Genomic DNA, 21,820 nt, shown 5'->3' with positions numbered 1-21,820 from the left:
AAGGTTTCAGTTGCATGAGGTCAACCATGGGTTAAATATGTTGGATGGAAAATTCCAGAAATAAAACAATTCATAAGTTTTCAATAACTTCTTGTGGTATAGTGGCTTGTCATCTATTTTATTAGTTACTGTTGTTAATCTCTCATTGTGCCTATTTAATAAATTGAACTTTATCATAGTTATGTATGCGAGGAACTAACCGTATATGCAGGGTTCAGCACTATCTGGCCTCAGGCACCCATTGCGTGTCTAGGGAGATATTCCTTCAGGTAAGGGGAGACTGTGGTGGCATGAAGCATTTCCCACCCTTCTATGGTTCTCAGCTCGTCATGAGTCTCATTCAAAGCTAGAGGTGCAGAAGAAAAAGAAATATTCCGATCGCCTTTCATTTTCCCTCCTTCTGCCATTTCTAAAGGAGATTCCATGGAAGATAAAAGACAAGGAGAATGGGTTAGTCAGAACACACTGAGTTCCACATGTCAAGACCCAACACAGTTAGCTTAGGCAACAGGGAAATTTATTGAAAGATTTCTTGGTTACTTCACGTTATTAAGGGAAAACAAACTACTAGGAAAGGAAGGAAGGTGCTCAGCCTCAGGAGATAGAGCATCAAAGCCTGCTTCTCTGTCGTGTCCTTTGTGTGCACATTCACACTACGGCTCAGCTGGAGGAAGCTGATTATCAAGAGCAAGCAATTTCCACATGCTTTACCACCCTGATTCAAACTTCTGCAGTGATGAACTCACTCAGCAGATTCAAAGGGAAAGGATTGTGACTGACTCCATAATCCGAGGGCAGGGTGATCCAAGAGCCAGGTTGTGTGATTGTTTTCCATGTTTGAGGTGAGAAGAATAGTGGTTTCTAAAGAAAAGGGGTGGAGAAAAGAACCCTTCCCTATAAGAAGGGGAAGGTAGAGAGTACTGCGGAAAGGATTGCCCATCATAAAGAAAAAACCAGGATTATCCCAGGATAATGTTACTTGTGGAAAAATTAACAAGTCTTCCTTCGAAAACTACTCCTTATTTCTGTCTACTTCAAAGTATATTCCGATACTACCATTGGTAATTACCAGAGCAGGAAGCATCCAATTATAGAAAAAAACTATATTCTAAAAATGGACTTATAAGGAGCTTGAATCTGAGAATACATAGAATCAATTTTACCAGTGGTACAGTTTTCAGACCAGATTACAGAAACAATCCATTATTTGCCTAAATCATTACACTAACAGTCGATTTCACTGTCACCAGAGAACCACTGGGGTCTTTCTAAAGAGTTCTTTCGCCCAGCGTGGAATGCAGTTTACCTCTGAGTGATGATTCCTTTTGCACTGACACCAGGCAAGCAGGTCATGGCTGGGTAAAGTAAGTCTGGAAGGGGGACTCTGCTGGGTTCCCAGACATTGTTCAGTGGCATCTTGGTTCATGAACTTCATTCTTTCCACAATTCTGGTGACAGAACTCATTCCACAATTCTGGCTGCAACAGAATTGCAAGTATAATAGCACTGTAGTTTATTTGCTTTCTGTGTCTGGTGTGGTATTGCAAAAAACATGGAATGAAAGTCTGACCTCCTATGTTTTAGATTAAATAGTCTCCCTCTTCAAATAGTAATAGGCTTTGGCTTCTCACATCTATAGCACGGGTTTTATGAGGCTGTGTGCATGTGTGTGTAGGAGGTAGTTGGACTGTCTTTTCTGTTCAGCAGTACTTTTTAAAGTTCTTTCAACTCTAAAAGATAATGCTGAAGTGATTGAGGAAAAAAAAATACTTTCCTGTAGTACTATTGTCCCTTAAGGGAAGGAAGCCATATGCTATAGTTAGGTAGAGAGGGTCCTAGAGGGAGGAGAATCTTCCAGGCTGTGCTTTTCGGTGTCTGTCGCTATATGTGGAGCTTATCTTCCTTCCTAAATCTTCCTAGAGGTCAAGGTGTGTGTGCATGTAGGTAGGCAGAGGTTCTGGCCACTCTCACTTCTTGAGGTCCCCTGTCTTAGTAAAGCAATGCCAAAACAAAAGTATAGAAGGTATGGAATTGTGCATATACTTATTTTGCTGTTAATACTGCACAAATTATAAAATTATATCTTTGAACTATTCATACTTATGACACTTAAGAAAAACAACAATATTTTATAAGTAGAGTCTAGGTAGTACGGTGCAGTACTTGGATATATGGGTGAAAATTTCTGAAATAATGTATCGTGAATACATATGTCTGCTGTTGTGTATTTGAGCTCATTTTGAGATAACCTCAAAAGTCTAACTCATAGCTACTTTTACATAGGAGGCTCCAGACAAATGACCTTTCTGGCATCTCCTGTTTTCTTATGTTGATAAATTGAAAACTGTATTTAGTGGATCCAACCAGAAATAACTGCTATTCATTCTCAATGGTCTCATTTTGATACTAAATATGTGATTATTTTGTCATCAAAGTAGTTTTCTATTAATTTGGAGGACATAAAGGAATAAACATCCACAGAAAGGCAAGTAAACTCGATGCACAGTAAATTGGGGGAATAAATTAAAATGATTGCAAATCATTTGGGGTGTGATAAATCACAGCATACTTTAGAAGGATTCTTTCTCGAACTATGGGTTAAAATGAAATTTGATATGGGATTTTAAAAGCACATTAGATTATCAATGTATCTAGAAGTTTTTCAATACAAAGATGAGAGTAAGTTTTTGTAAATTCAATACAGTACATGTATGCTGACATTGAGGTTGATTTTTCCTTTAACTCTTTAAAGAAAAGTATTTACAAATTCAAAAATCATGGTTTTAAAGTTACTGATTTATAATATCTGAGGGTTGGGGGATTGTTCTCATTTTTTATTTAAAAAATTCTCAAGTAAATAATATTTGCATTAAACAAACAAAATTAATCATGTAAATAAATACCTTTTTCTGTAGTTATTAAGGTTGAATACAATACAGTATGTAGAAATAACAGAAAATTATCATTTTAAACAAAAATTTCAGTTCTATTTTTTCTTTATGTAAAGTATGCAAAGTCATTGCTCCCTAAAATTTGGGGAATAAATTATTCCTTTACATTAAGTATTCTCTTTTTTTTTTTTTTTTTTTTGGTTTTTCTCTGTTACCAGGAACCGAACTCATGACCTTGCGCTTGCCAGACAGGAGCTTTGCAGCTGAGCTAAATCCCCAGCCCCTATATTAAGTATTCTTGAAAGACATAAATATGCTTATGGCTTATCACACCCCAAATGCTTTGCAATCATTTCAATTTATTCCCCTAATTTAATCTAATCTTTTAAAATCTGAAACAGCTCATTTTGTGTGAATCTAATCTACTTGCCTTTATTTGGATATTTATACTTTCATTTCCTCCTCAAATAATAAAAACTATTTTGAGAAAAAGCACAGAGGATGAGAATATCAGTCACATGCTTAGGGTCCAAATGAGACCATTGAGAATGAACAGCACCATTATTTCCGGTTTGATTCACTAACTACAATATCTAATTTACTAAATTTAAAAAATTAGAAGAAATGAAGAAATAACATTTGTTCATCTGTGGGGAGTTTGTAAACAATTTGTGTATTGAGAGACAAGAGGCTGTGATTTCACAAGTAAAACAGACCAGCCATAGGGCAGCAAATCAAAGAAGAAAGTAGGTCAGTGAGCCCCATGGTGATAAAATGAATTGCTATTATTTAAGGGGATGGTCAGAGAGTGAAATGGCCTGTGAACGAGGGAGCTTAAGTGAACAATGGTAAATCTGATGGCAAAGCCAGGTCACAGCAAAATATCTCCAGGGCTCGGAATGTAAACTGCATGTCCATAGGTCAAGAGGATGAAAAGCAAAACAAACTACTCATTCACAAGTTTCCTGGTGGTCAGCAAGCTGGGCAACCTAGCTGAGACCCTACACAGAGAAAATAGAGGGAAACAGAATATGGAGAGAATGGAATAGAGGTTGAGAATAATTCTTCAGGATTCACACTAATAAAAAAATTATCTTACAGGATTGCTGAGGGGACCAACAACTGAATCCATTTACATCAGGTACATGATAAAAGTCATGCACCCAATGGGACTAACTGTGTTTGATGATCAGGAAAACGTTACATATCAGGAAAAGTATCATTTCTTATTTACATCTTCAAGATTTATTGCAAGTTTTCTTCTCACTAGTTAATTAAAATTTCAGTCTTACAATTACTAAATGAGTCTAGGATGGTAAATTTAAAAACTATAGGATACTAAGATTAACAAGCTGACACTACGCTTGCCTATTTATCACAGACAAATTAACTGGGCAAACCTAAATTACCATTAGTCATTTTTTCAATTAAAATGCATTGTGCATCAATAGTATTCAGACACTCCTGCAGGCTCTGCCAGGCAGCCAGGGAATAAAACAGTACATTGGCTGTTTTCGTGAAGCCAGCATACTGAAGGTGGGAGATAGATAGTCTCTAACAAATAAATATAATATCGGGGAGCTACAAGCGCTCTAAAGGAAGGAAAAAATAAATTAAGATAAATCATTGCAAGAGGACAGAGCTTAAGGGGAAAAAGCATAGGATATTTCTGATGGTCAGGGAATGCCATTCTGGTGACATTTGAGCTGAGGCTCGACTGCCAGAATGAGATGAAAGAACAAACCACTCAGTACCTCAGAGAAAAAGAAATCTGATGGAGAGAGCATACGGGAAGGAGGCTCTCAGGCTGGACAAGGTCTGCATGGAAGCTCAGTGTGGTCAATCAAAGGAAGGTAGGGAGGAAAGAAAATTGGGAGACAGATCAATACCATCGTGCCTTGGAGCCAACTGAATATTGACTGGAACCTTTATTGTATTCTTCCTGTAAGATTTGGGTATCGGGCATTGTGCCACAGCAATAAAAAAGTGACTAAGATACCTATCAATGTTACTTTAAATTGAAATGAATTATATTCTCCAATCAAAACAACACAGAGTGACAGAATGTATTAAAAGTAAAAATAAGATCCAACCACCCATTGGAAACATGAAATTCACTTTAGCCTTAAGGAAACACAAGGGCTGAACATAAAAATCTGATAAAAGATATTTCATGCATATGCAGAAAAAGAGAGCAGGAGTGGTTATACTCTGTTAACATAGACTTCCAGTTAAAATGATGAGAAAAAAGATTACTATGGGGTAGAGGCCAATTCATCAGGAGGCCACAATAATTGCAAATACATATGCAGCTGCCATCAGAGCTCTTAAATACTTACAGCAAATATTAACCGAACTGAAGCCTATGTAGACAGTGGAATAATAATAGTATGGAAGATTCTGCTCCATTTTAAAGCACAGATAGATAATCCAGATAGAAAATCAATAAAGAAGCAGTGAACTTGAATAGTACTGTAGACCTAATTGATCTAAAAGACCTATGTAGAATGTTCCATCCAACAGTTTCAGAATACACAGTCTTCTCAAATGCACACAGAACATTCTCCAGGAGAAAACATGTGTTGGTCCACAAAATGAGCTGTTTCAGATTTAAGAAGATTGACATAATATCAACTGTCTTTTCTAACCACAATGGTATGTAGTTAGAAATCAGTAATGGGAAATTTTGGAAAATCCACAAATATGTGGAAATTAAACTGCATTTATGAACAACCAGTGGATTTAGTAAGAAACCAAAAAAGAGTTCAAACAGTATCATGAGACAAAAATGGACATGCAACACGTCAAACTTATAGGGTGCACAGAAGCAGTTTTTTAAGGGGAAGCTTATTATAATGAAAGTGTACATTATGAATAAAAAAATTTTAAGGGAACAGCCTAGCTGTACAAATCAAGTTGCTAGAAAAATAGGAGCAAACTAACCCTAACATTAGTAGAAGAAAGAAAATAATAAAGGTAAAGCAGAAATGAATAAAATGCACCACAACAACACTAATAAAATACACTACACTACAACACTACAAATGTTCTAGTGAATATTCAAACAACTATTTAGCAATCCTTCTCAAACTTTCAAAAACTCAAACTCAACAATAAGAGTCAAGATCAAGAGAACTGTAAGTAGATTTTTAAAAAGATATAAAAATGATAAACCTACAAAAATGATAATTTCCATAAATCAGACTTAAATGTAAGAAACATTACAACTGATACCCCAGAAATACAAAGGATATTAAAGAAACTACTATAAGCAACTATATGTCAACCAAATAGGTCATCTAGAAGAAATGGAAAAGGTTCTAAAATCATAACCTAACAAGAGTAAATTGTGAAGAAATGGAAAACATAACAGAGCAGCAACAAGAGATGAAGTCAGTAGTAAAATGTCACCATCACAAAGCAGTTCAATATGTCATGGTTTCACTAATGAATTCTAGTGAACATTTAAACAACTACTTACCAATCCTTCTCAAGCTTTCAAAAACTCAAAAAGGAGAGAATACTTCTGATCTCAATTCAAGAGGACAACATTAACATCAAACCAAAGTCAGATAAGTGTATTACAAACAAAAGAAAATTACAGGTCAATATTCTTGATGTGAAAGTTCTCTAGGAAACAATAGCAAATCAAATTCACCCACACTTTAAAAAGATCAAGCAAGGATGGTTTGACATATGCAAATTAATAAATGTGATATACCACAGTAGCATAATAAAGGATAAAAACAATATGGTCTCCTAGAAACATGCAGAAAAGCATTTGACTCAATTCAACATCTTTTTATAATTTTTTAGGGGGGGTACCTGGAATTGAATTCACAACCGCATATTTGCAAGGCAGGTGCTGTGCAGCTGAGCCATATCCCTGGCCTTATGATTTTAAAACTTTCAACAAATTAAAATATGAAGGAATTTGCTTCAACAAAAAGCATCCTGTAAGACAAGCCTATAACTAACATCACACTTATTGATGAAAGGCTGGAAGCTTCTCCTCTAAGAACAGGAATGAAGAAAGACCCCTATTACCACTTTTAAGACAACAGAGCAGTGGAAGTCCTAGCCAGAGCAATTAGGTAAGAAAGTAAAAGTCACTCCATATTAGAAATAGAGAAGCTAAATGGTCTCCTTTTGCAGATGATAACCCTTATTTATAAAAATTCCCAAAGACTCTAAAACAATGTAAAAACTAATAAACTCAATAAATATGCAGGATACAAAAACAGCATACAAAAATAACCTTGGGTCTGTATATACTAATTGCACATTATCTGAAACACAAATTAAGAAAATACAGTAATTCCATTTATAATATCATAAAAGAGAATACAATACTTAGGAATAAATTTGCCAAAGAGATATAAAATCTGTACATCGAAAACTCTAAGACATGGACGAAAGAAACTATGAGTTGTTGACTAATTTGATAGTGGTAAACACTGAGCATATATGTACATGAGGTTGAACCTCCTTGGGTCTAGGGACCTGGGCCCGTGGTAAGCGGCGACGATGAAGAAAGAGGACACCAGAGACCAGGCTGATGGTGCAGATCCCTTTATTGTGGAAGTATCAGGCATTTATAGAGTAGGCTAGAGGCGTGGCAATGGAGGCGGGTCAGGGGCGTAGTTTGGAGGTGGTACTTTTGGCTGGGGGCTGTGTGGAAGCAAGAGGTCAGAGCCGGACAGCCTAGGCGGGGCGTTTACTCGGTTTGCCGAGGAGTCAGTTTGCTCAGACTCGCCTTGCCGCCAAGGCTGTCAACCAGACCTCTGGACCTCTCTTTTCCACCTGTACATATATTGAGTGGATACATATAAGATCATCACATTGTATACCTTAAACCAGTGTGATTTTTATTCACTAATCATACTTCAATAAAGCTGGAAATAATTTGTAGATTATATTTCAGGCAGTGATTCTGGGTAAGATTAGCTAGGGAGTGAGTGTAAATAAATAACACCTTTTGTACTCAAAACCTGGTTCTGGTTGGCATGTGAGGGTAAGAATGAGTAAGGATTATCAAACTGAGAAGACTGAGAAAGTAGTCAATGTGGCAGGTGGGAAAACAAAACTACTTAACATCTTCAACTCTAATTAGAGTCTCAAGAAAAATATTCAGCAGTGTTGAAGCTGGCAAGATTCTGTATGAAACTGTTGTGAAACTAGCTGCTATCATTTCTCAGATTAGGCTTGCTGGGAAACTCAAGAACTATTTTAATGGAGTGATGAACATATAAATCTGGTGGGAGTGGATTAAAGAGAGGTTTTAATGTGAAAGTCTGTTTCACGCACTATAACAAATTTTGCTATGAAAGGAATTATATACGGCCCTCAAGGATTTACTTCATATTTTGTATGGAACTGACATACAGACCATATAAGTAACATACATGATGTGCATACATATGCATGCATATGACAGGCATACATACTATAACAGACATATGTCACATATATGAAACATGAGTGATACATGTCATCTAATAAAATATTATATATACAGTAAAACTTTAGTTTTCAGCATAATTTGTTACAGAAACATCTTGTAATCAAAACACTTTTACATGAAAGTGAATTTCCACGTGAAAAATAATAGAAACTCTGATGATTCTTTCCACCACTCAGAAATACTAACTTAAATATAATTACAATAGTGTAATATAATATAAAATGTTAAAGGAAATACTAAATATGAAAAATAATAACCAAATTAAAGTGCGCTTACCTTTGATAACTTTTGTGGCTGGTGTGAGGGCGGTAAGAGAGGAGGGTTATTGTGTAGGATGACTCACCATCGTTCATGGAATCATTGCTATCTCTTAGCCCAATGGAATCTTTCTTTTTGTGCAACATTAACAAGGAGCCTAACCAATGACACTTTGGCCTCTTTTTGAGAATTTTGTGGAAATGTGATGTTGCATTGTTGCCGAACAGATTTACTATTTGCACTGTGACAGCCTTAGTTGGGTGGTGTTTTCTACAAAATTTTACATTTTTTTCCCACATTTTTCATGTCTCCGTCATCTCATTGGGAGTGAGGAATTCCTCTGCCTTTTCCTCCTCCTCCTCTGTAGATGACATCTCTTCCATAAGTTCATGGCACCTGCTGTGACGTGACTGCTGTACGAAGACAACCATCCATAATCCCCCAGCAAGGGAGAGAGGGAAGAACCACAGACTCGTCTGTGCTCATGTGATGTTTTCTGTCATGTACTATTGCATTGCAAGACATTTGTTTATCAAGTTAAAAGTTAGCAGAAAGGTTTGTTTGTCTTGCGGAACGCTCACAGAACAAGTTACAATATAAAGTTTACTGTATGTTAAACTTGGGGTAAAGATGGATTAATAACCACCTTAAGGTATTGTTATGAGTGTTAATTCAATTAGTACAGGCAAAGTATTTAGAATAGTACCTGGAACACAGTAAATACCATGTAAGTGTTAACTATTATTACTATTACTATTACTATTAGTATTACTTTACTAATAGGGAGAAAATCTTTAGTATTACTAAACACACTGATGTGTGTGTTTATGTGTGTGTGTAAAACTGTTTGTGTCATTTGAATGCCATAAAAATGTTTAGGGTTAGGATTAGGGTTTTACTGTACATATGAATATAAAGGGTTTACAAGGCAGACTACAAAGGCTACCTATAAAGAGCCTTTCCCAGTCCTCCTCATGGTCCATGAAGTTTATAATTATAATCCCATGAAAAGTTATTGGAATTCTAGTGAGTTCATTCCAATCTATCACTTCCAGTGCAACCCATGGTGAGAATAAAGGCACTAAGACATATTTGTAGTTATGGGGAGCCAAGGGGTCCGAAGTCCAGCTATGATGATGGCTTCCTGAACAAAGGCCTTGACCCAGGGCTGAACCCAGGTTTTCTTCATTCACAAAGAAGGGAGTGGCTTGAGGATGAGTGGCTGTGAGAGTGGTGGGAAATACATGAGTGACACGAGCTGGATTAGCTAGGAGGCCTGAAATCACCCCTGCCGTATACAGAAAGAAGGATATGCAGAAAGAGTAATCTGCATAACACAACTGAGATAGTATCTAATGTTCTGGGGTTGGTGCTTCAGCTCTGCTGTGTAATCTTTGAAGTCCCAGGAAATCATAGCCTTTATTCCCAAGGCTCCATCCCAGCCAACAGTGTGGAGCATTGGCTCACACATCCCGCATCATCCCGGCTCATTCGAGGAAGAAAAGGGGTGGGGGTGGTCTGTGGAAACACTCCTGCCATCTTCAAAGACTACCATTAGCACCTGGGCCAGACTGATACGCGTTGCCTAAAGCCAATTGAAGGGATAAGGAAAAATCCCAGCCAGCTCTGTACACATCAGTACATGGAAATAGGGTCAGGCTCAGCCAAAATAGAGCCAATTGCTCCTCTTTCAAGGAGAGTCGCCTAGGTGGTCCTCCACAGCTACCTTCAGAAAAGGTGTTGAAGAATGCAAAAGGCCCATTTACCCCCTGGAGAGACAGAGCATCCAATCAAAGGTGGAAGGCCAGGAGCTCACCACAGAGTCCTGCATGAGTCTCTATCAGGAAGACAAAGGGTCTGCATTGGAAGGGTGAAAGGCTGACAGGTGGAGATAGATAGCCAAAGATAACCAAAGACTAGAGCTCCTTCAAAGAAGCAGAAGTGAGACTTCCTTCTTTCCCTTTTTATTACATTGAAGCTGCAAGCTTATTGGTTGCTGCCACCCACACCAAGGGTGGGTCTTCCCTTTTCAGTAAATCAATCATCAAAACACATCCAGAACTGTGCTGCACTAATTGGCTAGACATTTCTTATTCAGATTGACTCCACCACGATTAACTATCACAGCTGCCATAAAAAGTACCCCAAAGAGTGGCTGAAACAAGTCACATTTATTATCTCAGTTTCCGGCATCCCAGGTCTGAGGTGAAATTGTCCTCTGACATTTTTGTTTTGTTTTGTTTTTCTGGGCAGGCTGAAAGAGCCTCTTTTCCCATGTCTTTCATCTAACTTCTGGTAAGTTCAGATGTTGGCTTGTAGATGGTGTTTGCTCTGTCTTCATTTTGTAGAAAGATGTATATAAATTCACTTTAAAATATAAAATACTGCAGAGTTGAAATGAAAAACAAGTTTCCAAGGTTTTACGTGGTGAGATCTCACATTAGCCTATCTGACACCCGCTCTAGCATGACTTCACAGAGCCTCAGTGACTGCTCTTATTTAAATTTGTTTCTATAAGACCTCACTCTGTAAGACTTTTCTGTAAGGCCTTTCTATAAGACCAGTGGATACTCACTGATTCCTGGAAAGCACACCGCATTTCTTTAATTCATTATTCTTCCTTTCTTTTATATGACTACATCACAGCATCTCCACTCTTACCTAATGACCCTGACTCCAATGTGAAGAGGACTGAAGACATCAGAAGTTTCTCAGACTACAACCACTACTTTGTCCCACCCAACAGCACCTTTACTATCAACCTCTCTTCTTGTTATTACAGGGGAACTTGGTGTACTTCTTGCTAAATCACCCCCTCCCACTGTGCAATCTACCCATCCCCACTCATATAAAGAAATACTTCCTAGAAATTCTCCTGTTTTCTGGAAGATCCTCTGCACCCTTCTCCTGATCATATATACTCGCTATTCAAATGTACTCTTTTTTTTTTTCAGGCTAAAAATTCCTCTTCTTCTGGAAATGCTTGTTATCTTTATAATGATAATGATATCTCAAGAGAAAGCATCTGTCAAAAGTGATAAAATGCTTGTCCATTGTTGCCTTTATTTATTTATTTATTTATTATTTTTTGAAACAAGTCTTGCTATATAGTTCAGGCTGATCTTGAATTCACTCATGGTAATCCTCCTGCCTCAGCTTACTGAGTACTGGAATTACAGGTGTGTGTCACCATGCCTGGCTATGTGCAGTTATTCTATTTCAAGTAAGTTCAATAAGAAGCAAAAAGTTTCACCTGCCCCTACTCTCTCTGGCAGCTTATAGATATTTATATACTTTTTCTCTTTCAGCAAAACTCAAAAAGGTTGTATATATTCTTCATATCTTCTCATTATTTCTTAACCTCTCACATTACCCCATCAACAATACTCTTGTTTAGGTTGTTAAAGACTCCAGTGATGCTAAATCCAAGAGTCAATTCTCAGTCATCAATTTATTTCAACTCTAAGCAGCCTTTGACCTGGTAAGTTCAGGTGATTGATAATCATACTCTTTGCCCACTTCATCTGCATGCTTCTACACTCTGGGTATTTTTCCTACTTCACTCCTGGACAGTCTCCTCTTTGGTGTCATCCTGCTCTCCCTCCCCTCAACAGGGAATTGAAGGGCTTAGGTCAGGATCATTTTCTCATCTATACTCACTCTCTTGGGGACTTCCAACAATGTAATGACATTAAATACACAATACTTTTGCATTTACACTCTCTTGAATTCTCTTCAGAATGCTCTCTTGAATTCTAAACACGTATGTCCCTATGTCCATTGGAGTACCTACTGGAAATCTCAAACTTAACATTTCCAAACTGAATCCCAGATATTCTATCCAGAGCCTTCTTCAGCAGTCTTTTCTATCCTGTTACAGGATCACTTCATCCTTTCAGTTACCCTGGCCAAAACTTTGGTACTATACTTGTCTCACTCTCATACCCATATCCAATTTTCCCATAATACTATTGGCTCTGTTGTCCAAATATTGGCTGTATATGAGCATTTCTCAATATCTTCTCTACTGATGTGAACCCCTGTCATGTCTCAGAATAGTACAAGAACCTCCATTATTCTTATTGATATGTTCTTATTGTGGTATAAAAAGACAAACATGAAACTTGCCATTTCAACCATTCCTAAGTGTATAGTTCGCTAGGACGGTAGTGTTAAGTGTATTCACTTTATTGTGCAAATGATCTCCAAAATTTTTTCTATCATACAAAATGGAAACTCTATATCTATTGAACAGCACCTACTCCCTTGGTACAAGAGCTTCTTAGTAGTTCACGCCTATCCTTTGTCTCACCACGAATTAACCTCAATATTATAGAGTAATTTTTAATTAATAAAATCCATCTTAAAGCAAGCTAGAATGATTTTGTAAAAATATTAATGAACTAGTTTTGGGGAAAAGCTGAGCAGAAAATACAAAGGTTTCCCACACACCTTTTGTGCACAACCCTCTCCACTGTCCATATCCTGCACCACAGTGGTACATCTGTTAAAACTGATGAAACTGTGCCACTGTATCATTGTCCCTGAAAGTTCATAGTTTGAGTTATGGGTCACTCTTTGTGCTGTACAGGCTGTAAGTGTAGAGTAATGTATGTCATGTGTATCCACCATTGTAGTATCCTACAGAATAGTTTTATTGTCGTACAAATTTTCTATGTTCTGACTACTCATCCCTCCATCCTCCCCAACCTCTGCACACCACTGATCTGTCTCCATAGAGTTTCCTTCTCCAGAATTTCCTGCCATTAGGACCATGTAGTAGGTTGCTTTTTCATATTGGCTCCTGTCATTTAGTAATGTGCGTTTATGTTTTCTTCATGTCTTTTCATGACTGCTGCTTATTTCTTTACAGCACTGAATAACACGCTATTGTCTAGATTTACCATAGTGTATTTATCTAGTCACCTATGGAATTATCTCTTGATTGCTTCTACACTTTGGCAGTTTCTTGTGTGGACATAAAGTTTTATTCATTTGGGTACACGGCATGGAGTGATTTCTGGAACACATTGTAAGGATATGTTTGGTTTTGTTAAGAAATTGCCAAATCATCTTCTAAAATGACTCTTTCACTTTTCATTTTGGCAACAGTGAATGAGAATATTTTTTGCTTAATGTTTTCAAGAACATTTATTGTGGTCAGTGTTTTGGACTTTAGTCATTCTTTTAGATATGGAGTTGTATGTAACTGCTTGAGTTTCAAGTTTTCTAAAAGCACCTGATGTCTTATGTCACAGTTTCTATCAGGATGCCCCCTCCCAAAGCCTCTCACACTTACAGGCAGGGTTTTTGAAAGGTGACTCAGTCATGGTGGCACACAGCTAAATGCAGTGTTAGGATATGGGGGCCCTGGAAGGGTGCATCTCCCTCCCTGCTCCTCCCTCCTCTCTGCTTCCTGGATCCCATGATGTGAGCAGCTCTCCTCCTCCCAGCCCTTCCATCACATGTTTCTGTCTGAGCCCGATACCCATGGACTGAAACTTCTGAAATATGAGCCAAAATTAATCTCTCTCCCTTTAAGTTGTGGGTGTCCAGTAAATGTCTCAGTGACCAGGAAGGTGACTAACACAGGGAACTTGTTATTGATAGAGCTTTTCTTGGATGAGAAGTCTATTCATTTATTTTTTCCACTTTTCATTTGAGTTGTTCTATTCCTTATGGTTAAGGTTTAAGAGTACTTTGCATAGTGTGGAGAATAGTGCTCTATCACATGTGTCTTTTCTATATATGTCTTCCACTGTGCAACTTTTCTTCTTTTTCTTGGCATGTTTTTTCTATAGCATAAGCTTTTCAATTATAAAAAGACAAGCCAATCAGCTTTTCATTTCATGGAGCACGCCTTTAGTGTCACACCTAAATGATGATTGTTAAACCAAAGGTCATCTAATAGTTCTATGTTATTTTCTAGGAGATTTAAAAATTTTGCATTTTATGTTTACGTTTGTGGTCCATTTTGAGTTATTTCCTGTAGAGGATAAAAGATCTAAATCTATACATTTTTTGCTTTTCTGCATTGGAAAATCTACCATAAGTTGTTGGAAAGGGCAACTTTGCTCCATTTGGTTTTTTTTTTCCTCCACTGTCAAAGATTATTTGACTACATTTGTATCAATTTTTAACTGTTCCACTGTTGTGTTTATCCTTTTTTTTCACCAGTTCCACAATTACTTGATTCCTATAGATTTACACTAAGCATTGAAGTCAGGTTTTGTTAGTTTCCTCTACCTAGCCCCCTGCACGTTAGCAGGAATTAGGAGATTCCCAGGCAGAATCAGCCTCTGATTGGACGGCCTCCCAGAATTCCTTTCTTTGGTGCTGACCCAGAGTTGAATTTGGGATATTTGTGGTCAATAAAAAATAGACAAAACTGATATATAAAACTAGAATACAAATTTATTAATTCAAAGTAAGAATCATGGTATACATAACGGGGTATTATCCAGTTCTAAAGAAGAATGAAAGTATGTCATATGCAGGACAATGGGTGGAAGTAGAGGAAGTCAACTTAAGTGAAGTAAACCAGACTGAGGATAACAAGCATCACACATTTTCTCTCACATGTGGAAAAGTAGGGGAAAAGATGTGAATATAGAAGAAAGACTATTGGAAAGTGAGGAAGGATTGGGAAAGAGGGTAGGTGGAAGGAGGAGAGTGAGAGAGCAAAGAAGGGAAGGTCGATAGGATCATGTGTAATACATGCACATATGGAACTGTTATTCAGTTGTGTAGTAAATATGTGTTAATACATAAAGAAAGATTACTGTCAATTCTCCACTTCACAGCTTTAGCCAGGTCAGTGTTTTTTCTTCCTGTGAGCAAGTTCTGCTGTTGTCAGAGGATTTTGAGCAAGCTTGGGATAAGTGGTGGGTGACTTGGTTATGTAACTGACTTCTATCCTGACATCAGGGTGTGATTACCTTTGCATTCATGAGGAAGTCCCCAGCCAAGTACCCTTCCCTGTGGATCCATGGTATCTGCTGCTTCAGTGGGGAGGTACCCTGCCCACTACTTTTCCCTGTGGACCATTGCTTCACTGGGGAAGTATTCTGCACAGAGGACAGTGCCTTACATAGACAGCACTGAATGTCCTTTCCTAAGGACCCTTAGAAACCACAGGCATTTGCTTCTGTGGCTGTGATTGCAACTCTCCTCTTGCTATTTTATTTATAGTGCTCTCAAGGCTAACCACTGACTCCTGCTGATCAATGCATTTTTTATTTTAGATATGCTATTGTGCTCAATCAATTGCAGTCAATCCTTGCAGGTTAGGGAGTCATTCTGACTTCTTTCTAAAGTGAAATTGCCTGCCAATGTTTAGCTCCATTATGTATAGGCTTAAAGACTTAACTCCACTTCTAAATTCATGGGGAATGCTTTAGCTTAGCTGAAAAGGCGGGTGTTAGATGGATACTTGACTGCAGAGGGCAAAAAGGACACTTAACTTATCCAAGTGATTTTCATGCTAGGCTGGACCACAACCTCAGACTTACTGATTAAGATGTGGGCTCTGCCTATTGTGATAAGTGACATCAGCTTATCTTCCAAAGGTAGGATGTGGATGGACGCTTCTAATAATAGTTTGTAACTGTAGCTTCTCTCCTATCTTCTCAGTATTTACTTCTAAATTTTTCAGCTTCACTTTACACTTGGGGAACAGCTTTGATAAATTGTATTATAGGTAAAATATACATAAAATATATAATACTTAGGAATGCCTATCAATAGTACATAAACATGTTCCAGTTCCTATGTATGATTAAAAAGAGAGGGATGTTACTTGTTTATGCATCTGCAAAGAAATGCTTCCTTAATTAATGCAGACCTAAGTGAAATGATTCCCTGTTGATGTGCAGTTTATATTAGTTGATTTGCTACCATTTAGAAAAGAAATTAACTGTGCTATCTATATATAGTTTCCTTCAAAGTAGGAAAGGATAGATTCATGGTGAGTCTAAGACATGATATGATTTCAACTTTGGACAATATGACACTTGTCTGTGATCCTCGGTGTATTAATGTATAATTGTTCATCACAAGCAAGTGACAAAAGAATTAAACAAAATTTTAAAATGTGAAAATATTTTAGGAAATGTAAACATAGTGTCAGTCTAAGAGATGATGAGCCTTTACTGAGGTAGCCTTTTTCTACAACATTATAGCTTAAATTATTTGACTATCTCTAGCATAAACTTCGAAAAAAACTTTGGGGTCAGTATTTGATGAACCATTAGAAAGTCATCTTTCTAAGTCCACTGAAATCAGATCTTTGAACATCAGGGGTTTTCAGAAAACTAATACCTGCTCAGTATATTTTGTAAATAGTATCTCATAGGCATCCAGCTTGTTCTCTCCTTTAATCAGCCTATTGTCCAGTAAATTCCTGTTCAAATTCCTGTCATCCAAGTTGGAGGTCTTCTCTTATTAGAACTTTCCTGATGCACTATTTGTTCTCCTGGGCTCTAGCAGGTCTTTGTTGAGTTAAACTCACTGCCACGCACACCATCACCCCTTGGCCTACATCCCCATCTGACTTGTACTTGTGTCTCTTGCCTGCACATGAAAGGAGCCTTATTAGCTTGAACTCACAGTGCTGGATGATTACTGCCATGTCTCCACAGACCAGACGGTATTACTGTGTGTTTCCTAGAATCCAGTTCCAAGCTTGGGCACAGCAGAAAGACAGGGGGACTCCTTTCAAATGACCTAAGAATTATTTGTAATTTGTTTCTACTAAGGGAATGTTCCTGAGTAAATTTATTTTTATCATTTTGTTTCTGGGTAAACTTAAATTCTGCATTTTCCTGACAGCAAATTCTATTAAAAACAATAACAGGAAGACTGAGAAGTTACACTGAAATCCACTATGTGAAGTTCTTTTTTTTTAATAAAAAGGATCCCATGATTCCGAGCCACCCTCTTTTTCTTTAAGTTCTAATTTTGGCAGAGATGAAGGACTGTAGAAGATGAAGCCCCAGTGACCCAGTTACAGAGAGTCCCCAGTGGAGGTTAAGGAACAACATTTATGTCCCAGCTCAGCCAAAGACTATGAATTTAAGCAAGTCACTTTGCCATCTGAACTATCCCTTTGTTTTTAAGTGAGAGAGTAGACCAATATTCATATGCATGAATATTTGGAGGTCAGACCTTATTTCTGCTAAAAACTGTAGACCTTCTTCCCCCAAGAAAAGCACACATACAACTATAAATAGAATTCTGAGAGGGCCAGACACTCTCTAAAATCCACCCACAGATTCCCTAGAGGACACTTGAGAATGATCTTGAAGGTCCAAAATATGTGGTTGAGAAAAAATCTATTTACATCAACTACTCTGAATTAGTTTTAAACTGCGAAGTGGGCAATTATATCATATGACGGTAAAGTCTTTTTTTTAGTAAAGTGTTGTTTCCTGTAATAAAAAATATTTTCTTTGTAGATTGGTAGCATCTATCTCAGGGACAGTGAGGTTATCAGTGTATCTATGACCTGCCTCAGGGATGAAAATTTAGCTTGGACTTGAATATGTGCCATGATGAAGAGCTCACTCACATGTTCATTCTGCTGGGCAAACAGAGAATTTAGAAACTAAGACTGCCGATGGAGTTTAATGATAGAGCGCATGCCTAGCATATGGGAGGCTCTTAATTCCAATTGCTGGTATTGCCAGACTATAGGGGGAGGGGAGGCTGGATATAGGAACTATCTTCTTTATAATGCGGTATAATATCTCTCCCAAGCCATAAATGTCAACCTTGACCCCATTTTTACTTTCAAGATCTACACAACTTAATTTTTTTTACAGTGATTTAGAATTTCAAAGGCAGCTTCTATTGTCTGCTCTTAAGTCTTTATGCTAAATATCCCAGGATTATCTGAAATTTTTCTGGTAAAATGATTTCACATACAACTAGTTTTAATCAACCTAGATTACCCTCTTCAAGGACCCTTTCAAACCAGGTGAAAGAATGAGGCGGAAATCATGGCAAAGGTCTAACCATCACATGGCTGAGAGGAGTTTGCATTTTCAATGCAATTTTGCCGTTAGGAATGCCACCAATGGTGTCAACAGCTCTGTCCCTAAAGAGCAATAGCTTCTGAAGTCATATTAAAACTCTGGTCACCTAAAATCTCTAACAGTGATCAATCAAGTTTGCCCTCATTCTCTGTTTATTTTATTTTGTTTTTTACTTTTATTTTTTGAAAATTAAACATTACTATTAAAACTTCTCAACCCTAAAGAAAAATACATTGTTGTTTGCACCCTAAAGAAAAAACACTTTTTTTTAATTTTAAAGAGAGTAGTAAATAAGAAACAAAAAAAAAAAAAATAGAATAGTAGCAGCATACCAGTATCACAAACATAAACAAATTAAGGCAAGAACATTCAAAGTGGTACAGGGTCTCAAGACAAAATAATATGAATTGACAGTGGTTGTTACATTACATATCACTGTCCTCAACTACATTGCTCAGATTACCAGATGTAAGAATGAAAGCTTGCTCAAACCATTAAAGAGAATAAGAAAATAATTCTTCGATAAAACATTAGAGATAATACAGAGCTTCACTAGACCAGATGGTAGGAGCTCATCTCTGTTTATTTTAGAGCTAAAATAACCTTTCTTAAACAAAAATGCCTGTTGATCTCTACCTTCATTCCTTAGGCCATCATTCCAGATCTTGGAAAGCCTTTGTAATGCAAGTTTTGCCATTCATCGTGTCACTTCCCTCCCTAAATTTTGTGTCATCTACAAATATACTGAGGCTGCCATCTTGGGCTTCAGAGTAATTGGAGCAAAAATATTGACTTGTGATTTGTCAAGTATAAGCTTCTGTGAACTGATTCACTATTTATAATAGTTCACTCAGTTGTTTCCTACATTAATCCAGTCCAGATTGAACCGCCTGACCTACAAAACAGGAAGTGCGTATAAACATTCTGTTCTGCTTGTGGGCAGCATTTCTTTCTTTTCCTTCTATTCAGCCTCTATTTTATTCCTTCACATAGGCACACCACACATCCTGGTTTAATGCACGATCCCTTTCCTTGTGTGTTCTGCAATGGAGAAAAGTACCTCCATTGTATTTCCCAGGGTTCCTTTGCTTCCTGCTGCCCACAGCCCTGGCTGTGTCTAAGCTTGCCCAGGAGGCTTCTGCACAGGGCCAAGCCACAGCCCCACCGGGGTGAAGCGTTTTCCTCATGTTCATTAGCATTTGGCTGCAAAAGCACCTCCAGGAATGTCATCAACACTCCCAGACCAATGTTTTCTTCCCCTCCATCTCTGAATGAGAGTTTAAGGGCAACTGAAACCCAGAGCATACATGTGGTTGGGAATAGCAGAAGGGGTGAAAAGAAAGAAATTATCTGATAATCCTCAGAAGATTTAATACTTAAATTTCAGCATTCTTGTGTGTATAATCAAATGAATATTGTTCATAGGAAGGGAAAAATATTCTCTGATCTCAAGAAGTTTGCTCTAATGAGAGAGATATAAATAAACACATTATATTCACTAAGAGGCAGTTGATAGAAGAAGTGCTCCAAGTGCAGTGGGGGAATACAGGAAGAGGTACCTAAGTCTCCAAAGGGAACTGAGTTAGTCTTCGGAGGAGGCAAGGAGATACCTAGATGTGCGGGGAGGAAGAAAGCGAAAGTAAGAACAGAAATACAAGGAATGGGAAAGAGTAGGTTACAATTATGTTAAGGCAAACATTAATATAAGAGGCAGGAAAAAGAGCTGATGAGAAATGAGGCCCAAAATGTGAGGAGAAATCAACTTATCTGAGTGGGTATGGCAGGCAAAGGGACACCAGTGTTTTCTCCACTTTATAGTTCCATTTGCTGGAGGATTTTGAACAGAGGAGCTCAATAGTTCAGTGGGTAGATTCAAATTTCAAAAGAAGAACAATATTGTGATTGTTTTGTTTACAAATTACAGAAATGGCACACACACACACATTTTCTCTCTCTTTTTCTCTCTCTGTCTTTCTCTCTCTCTCTTGTTCTTAGGGGTTTCAATGGTCCTCATTGTAGTCAAGTTGAAGGGTGCCAAAAGCAATATTTGAACTACTTAGTACATCAGAACTGTAATAAGAGCTTGTGAGCAGATTTTCGCTAATAGTGCTTTAATAGGGTGTGGTGCAATTCTTCATAGAGGAGATTTTCTCATAAAAGTAGCTTGTCTCTAATGAAAATTTGGCTAGGTGTGTTTCTGTTGCTCAGTGAATTAAAAGTTGGTGTAGGATTACACTGTTGTGATTCTTGGAGAAAAGTACATATACACCATGGAAAACTTTCCACTCATTTATCCCTTCCAGCAGAGCAGTGAATCTGTTAGAAAGAAATCTCACTTGAATTTTGCATTTTTTTTTTTTTTATAATTTCAGGGGTTAAACATCTGAAGGGCCAGAACGAACCAGCATTCCCTGAAGAAGAGGAAGCTGTAAATGAAAGAGAGGAGCCATGGGACCATTAATTGCCTGTCTGCATTGGGAAGGCCTCCTGGGGATAACTGAACTGCTAATTTTTCTGAATATCCCAGGAACCCCATGCCTTGAGTATCAGACGCATTCTCGCTCATCTCTGCACTCCACATGCTCGCAGCAGTAACACAGCTCCTGGAGCCCTCCTCCACCAAACTCTAGAACTCAGTACCATGTGTTCCACACCAACTTCTAATTAAGCAAGGAGTGTTTATTTTATAGTGATTTTCCTTTGAACTTTGCAAACATGAGTGTCTAACTTTAATACTGCCAGAGCTTTGTCCCTTATATCCTACTGATAGGGCCTACATTCTAGAGTCAAGTGTAAATAGCATCACTTTAATAGGAAAACATAAATATTTAATATACTTAGGCACAAGTGTGTATGGAAGGCTTAATCAAAAGAGGAATTTCCAATGAAAGTTTTAAGACTATCATGTTTCTGAATAGAGAACAGAACACAGAGCTTATTTCAAAAAGATGGAGAAAACATGTCAGATGTTGATGATTGGAATCCCTGTAACAACAGATACTAACCATTCTACCCAGCCAACTGCACGTTGGTGGTTACCTAAAGAACCATAGAATTCTCACTTTTTAAGTTGTGCAAATAGGGGCTGGGGATTTAGCTCAGCGGCAAAGCGCCTGCCTGGCAAGCGCAAGGTCGTGAGTTCGGTTCCCGGTACCGGAGAAAAACCAAAACCA

At 37.7% G+C, this 21,820-nt stretch overlaps 1 protein-coding gene across 1 annotated transcript in view; it reads left to right on the top strand.

Moving 5' to 3' along the window:
• The window catches only part of Ppp1r1c (protein phosphatase 1, regulatory (inhibitor) subunit 1C), a 121,328-nt gene extending 99,566 nt beyond the window's left edge, over positions 1-21,762 (top strand). Inside the window, exon 5 of the mRNA XM_013515176.1 lies at positions 21,020-21,762. Within this exon, the coding sequence (XP_013370630.1) occupies positions 21,020-21,108 (89 nt within the window). The 3' untranslated portion in view covers positions 21,109-21,762. The remainder of the gene's footprint in view (positions 1-21,019) is intronic.
• Positions 21,763-21,820: the final 58 nt, after the last annotated feature.

Source organism: Chinchilla lanigera, unplaced genomic scaffold (assembly GCF_000276665.1).
Source record: "Chinchilla lanigera isolate Chin_1 unplaced genomic scaffold, ChiLan1.0 scaffold00002, whole genome shotgun sequence".
Lineage (NCBI taxonomy): Eukaryota > Metazoa > Chordata > Mammalia > Rodentia > Chinchillidae > Chinchilla > Chinchilla lanigera.
This window is presented reverse-complemented; position numbering and strand designations above follow the sequence as displayed.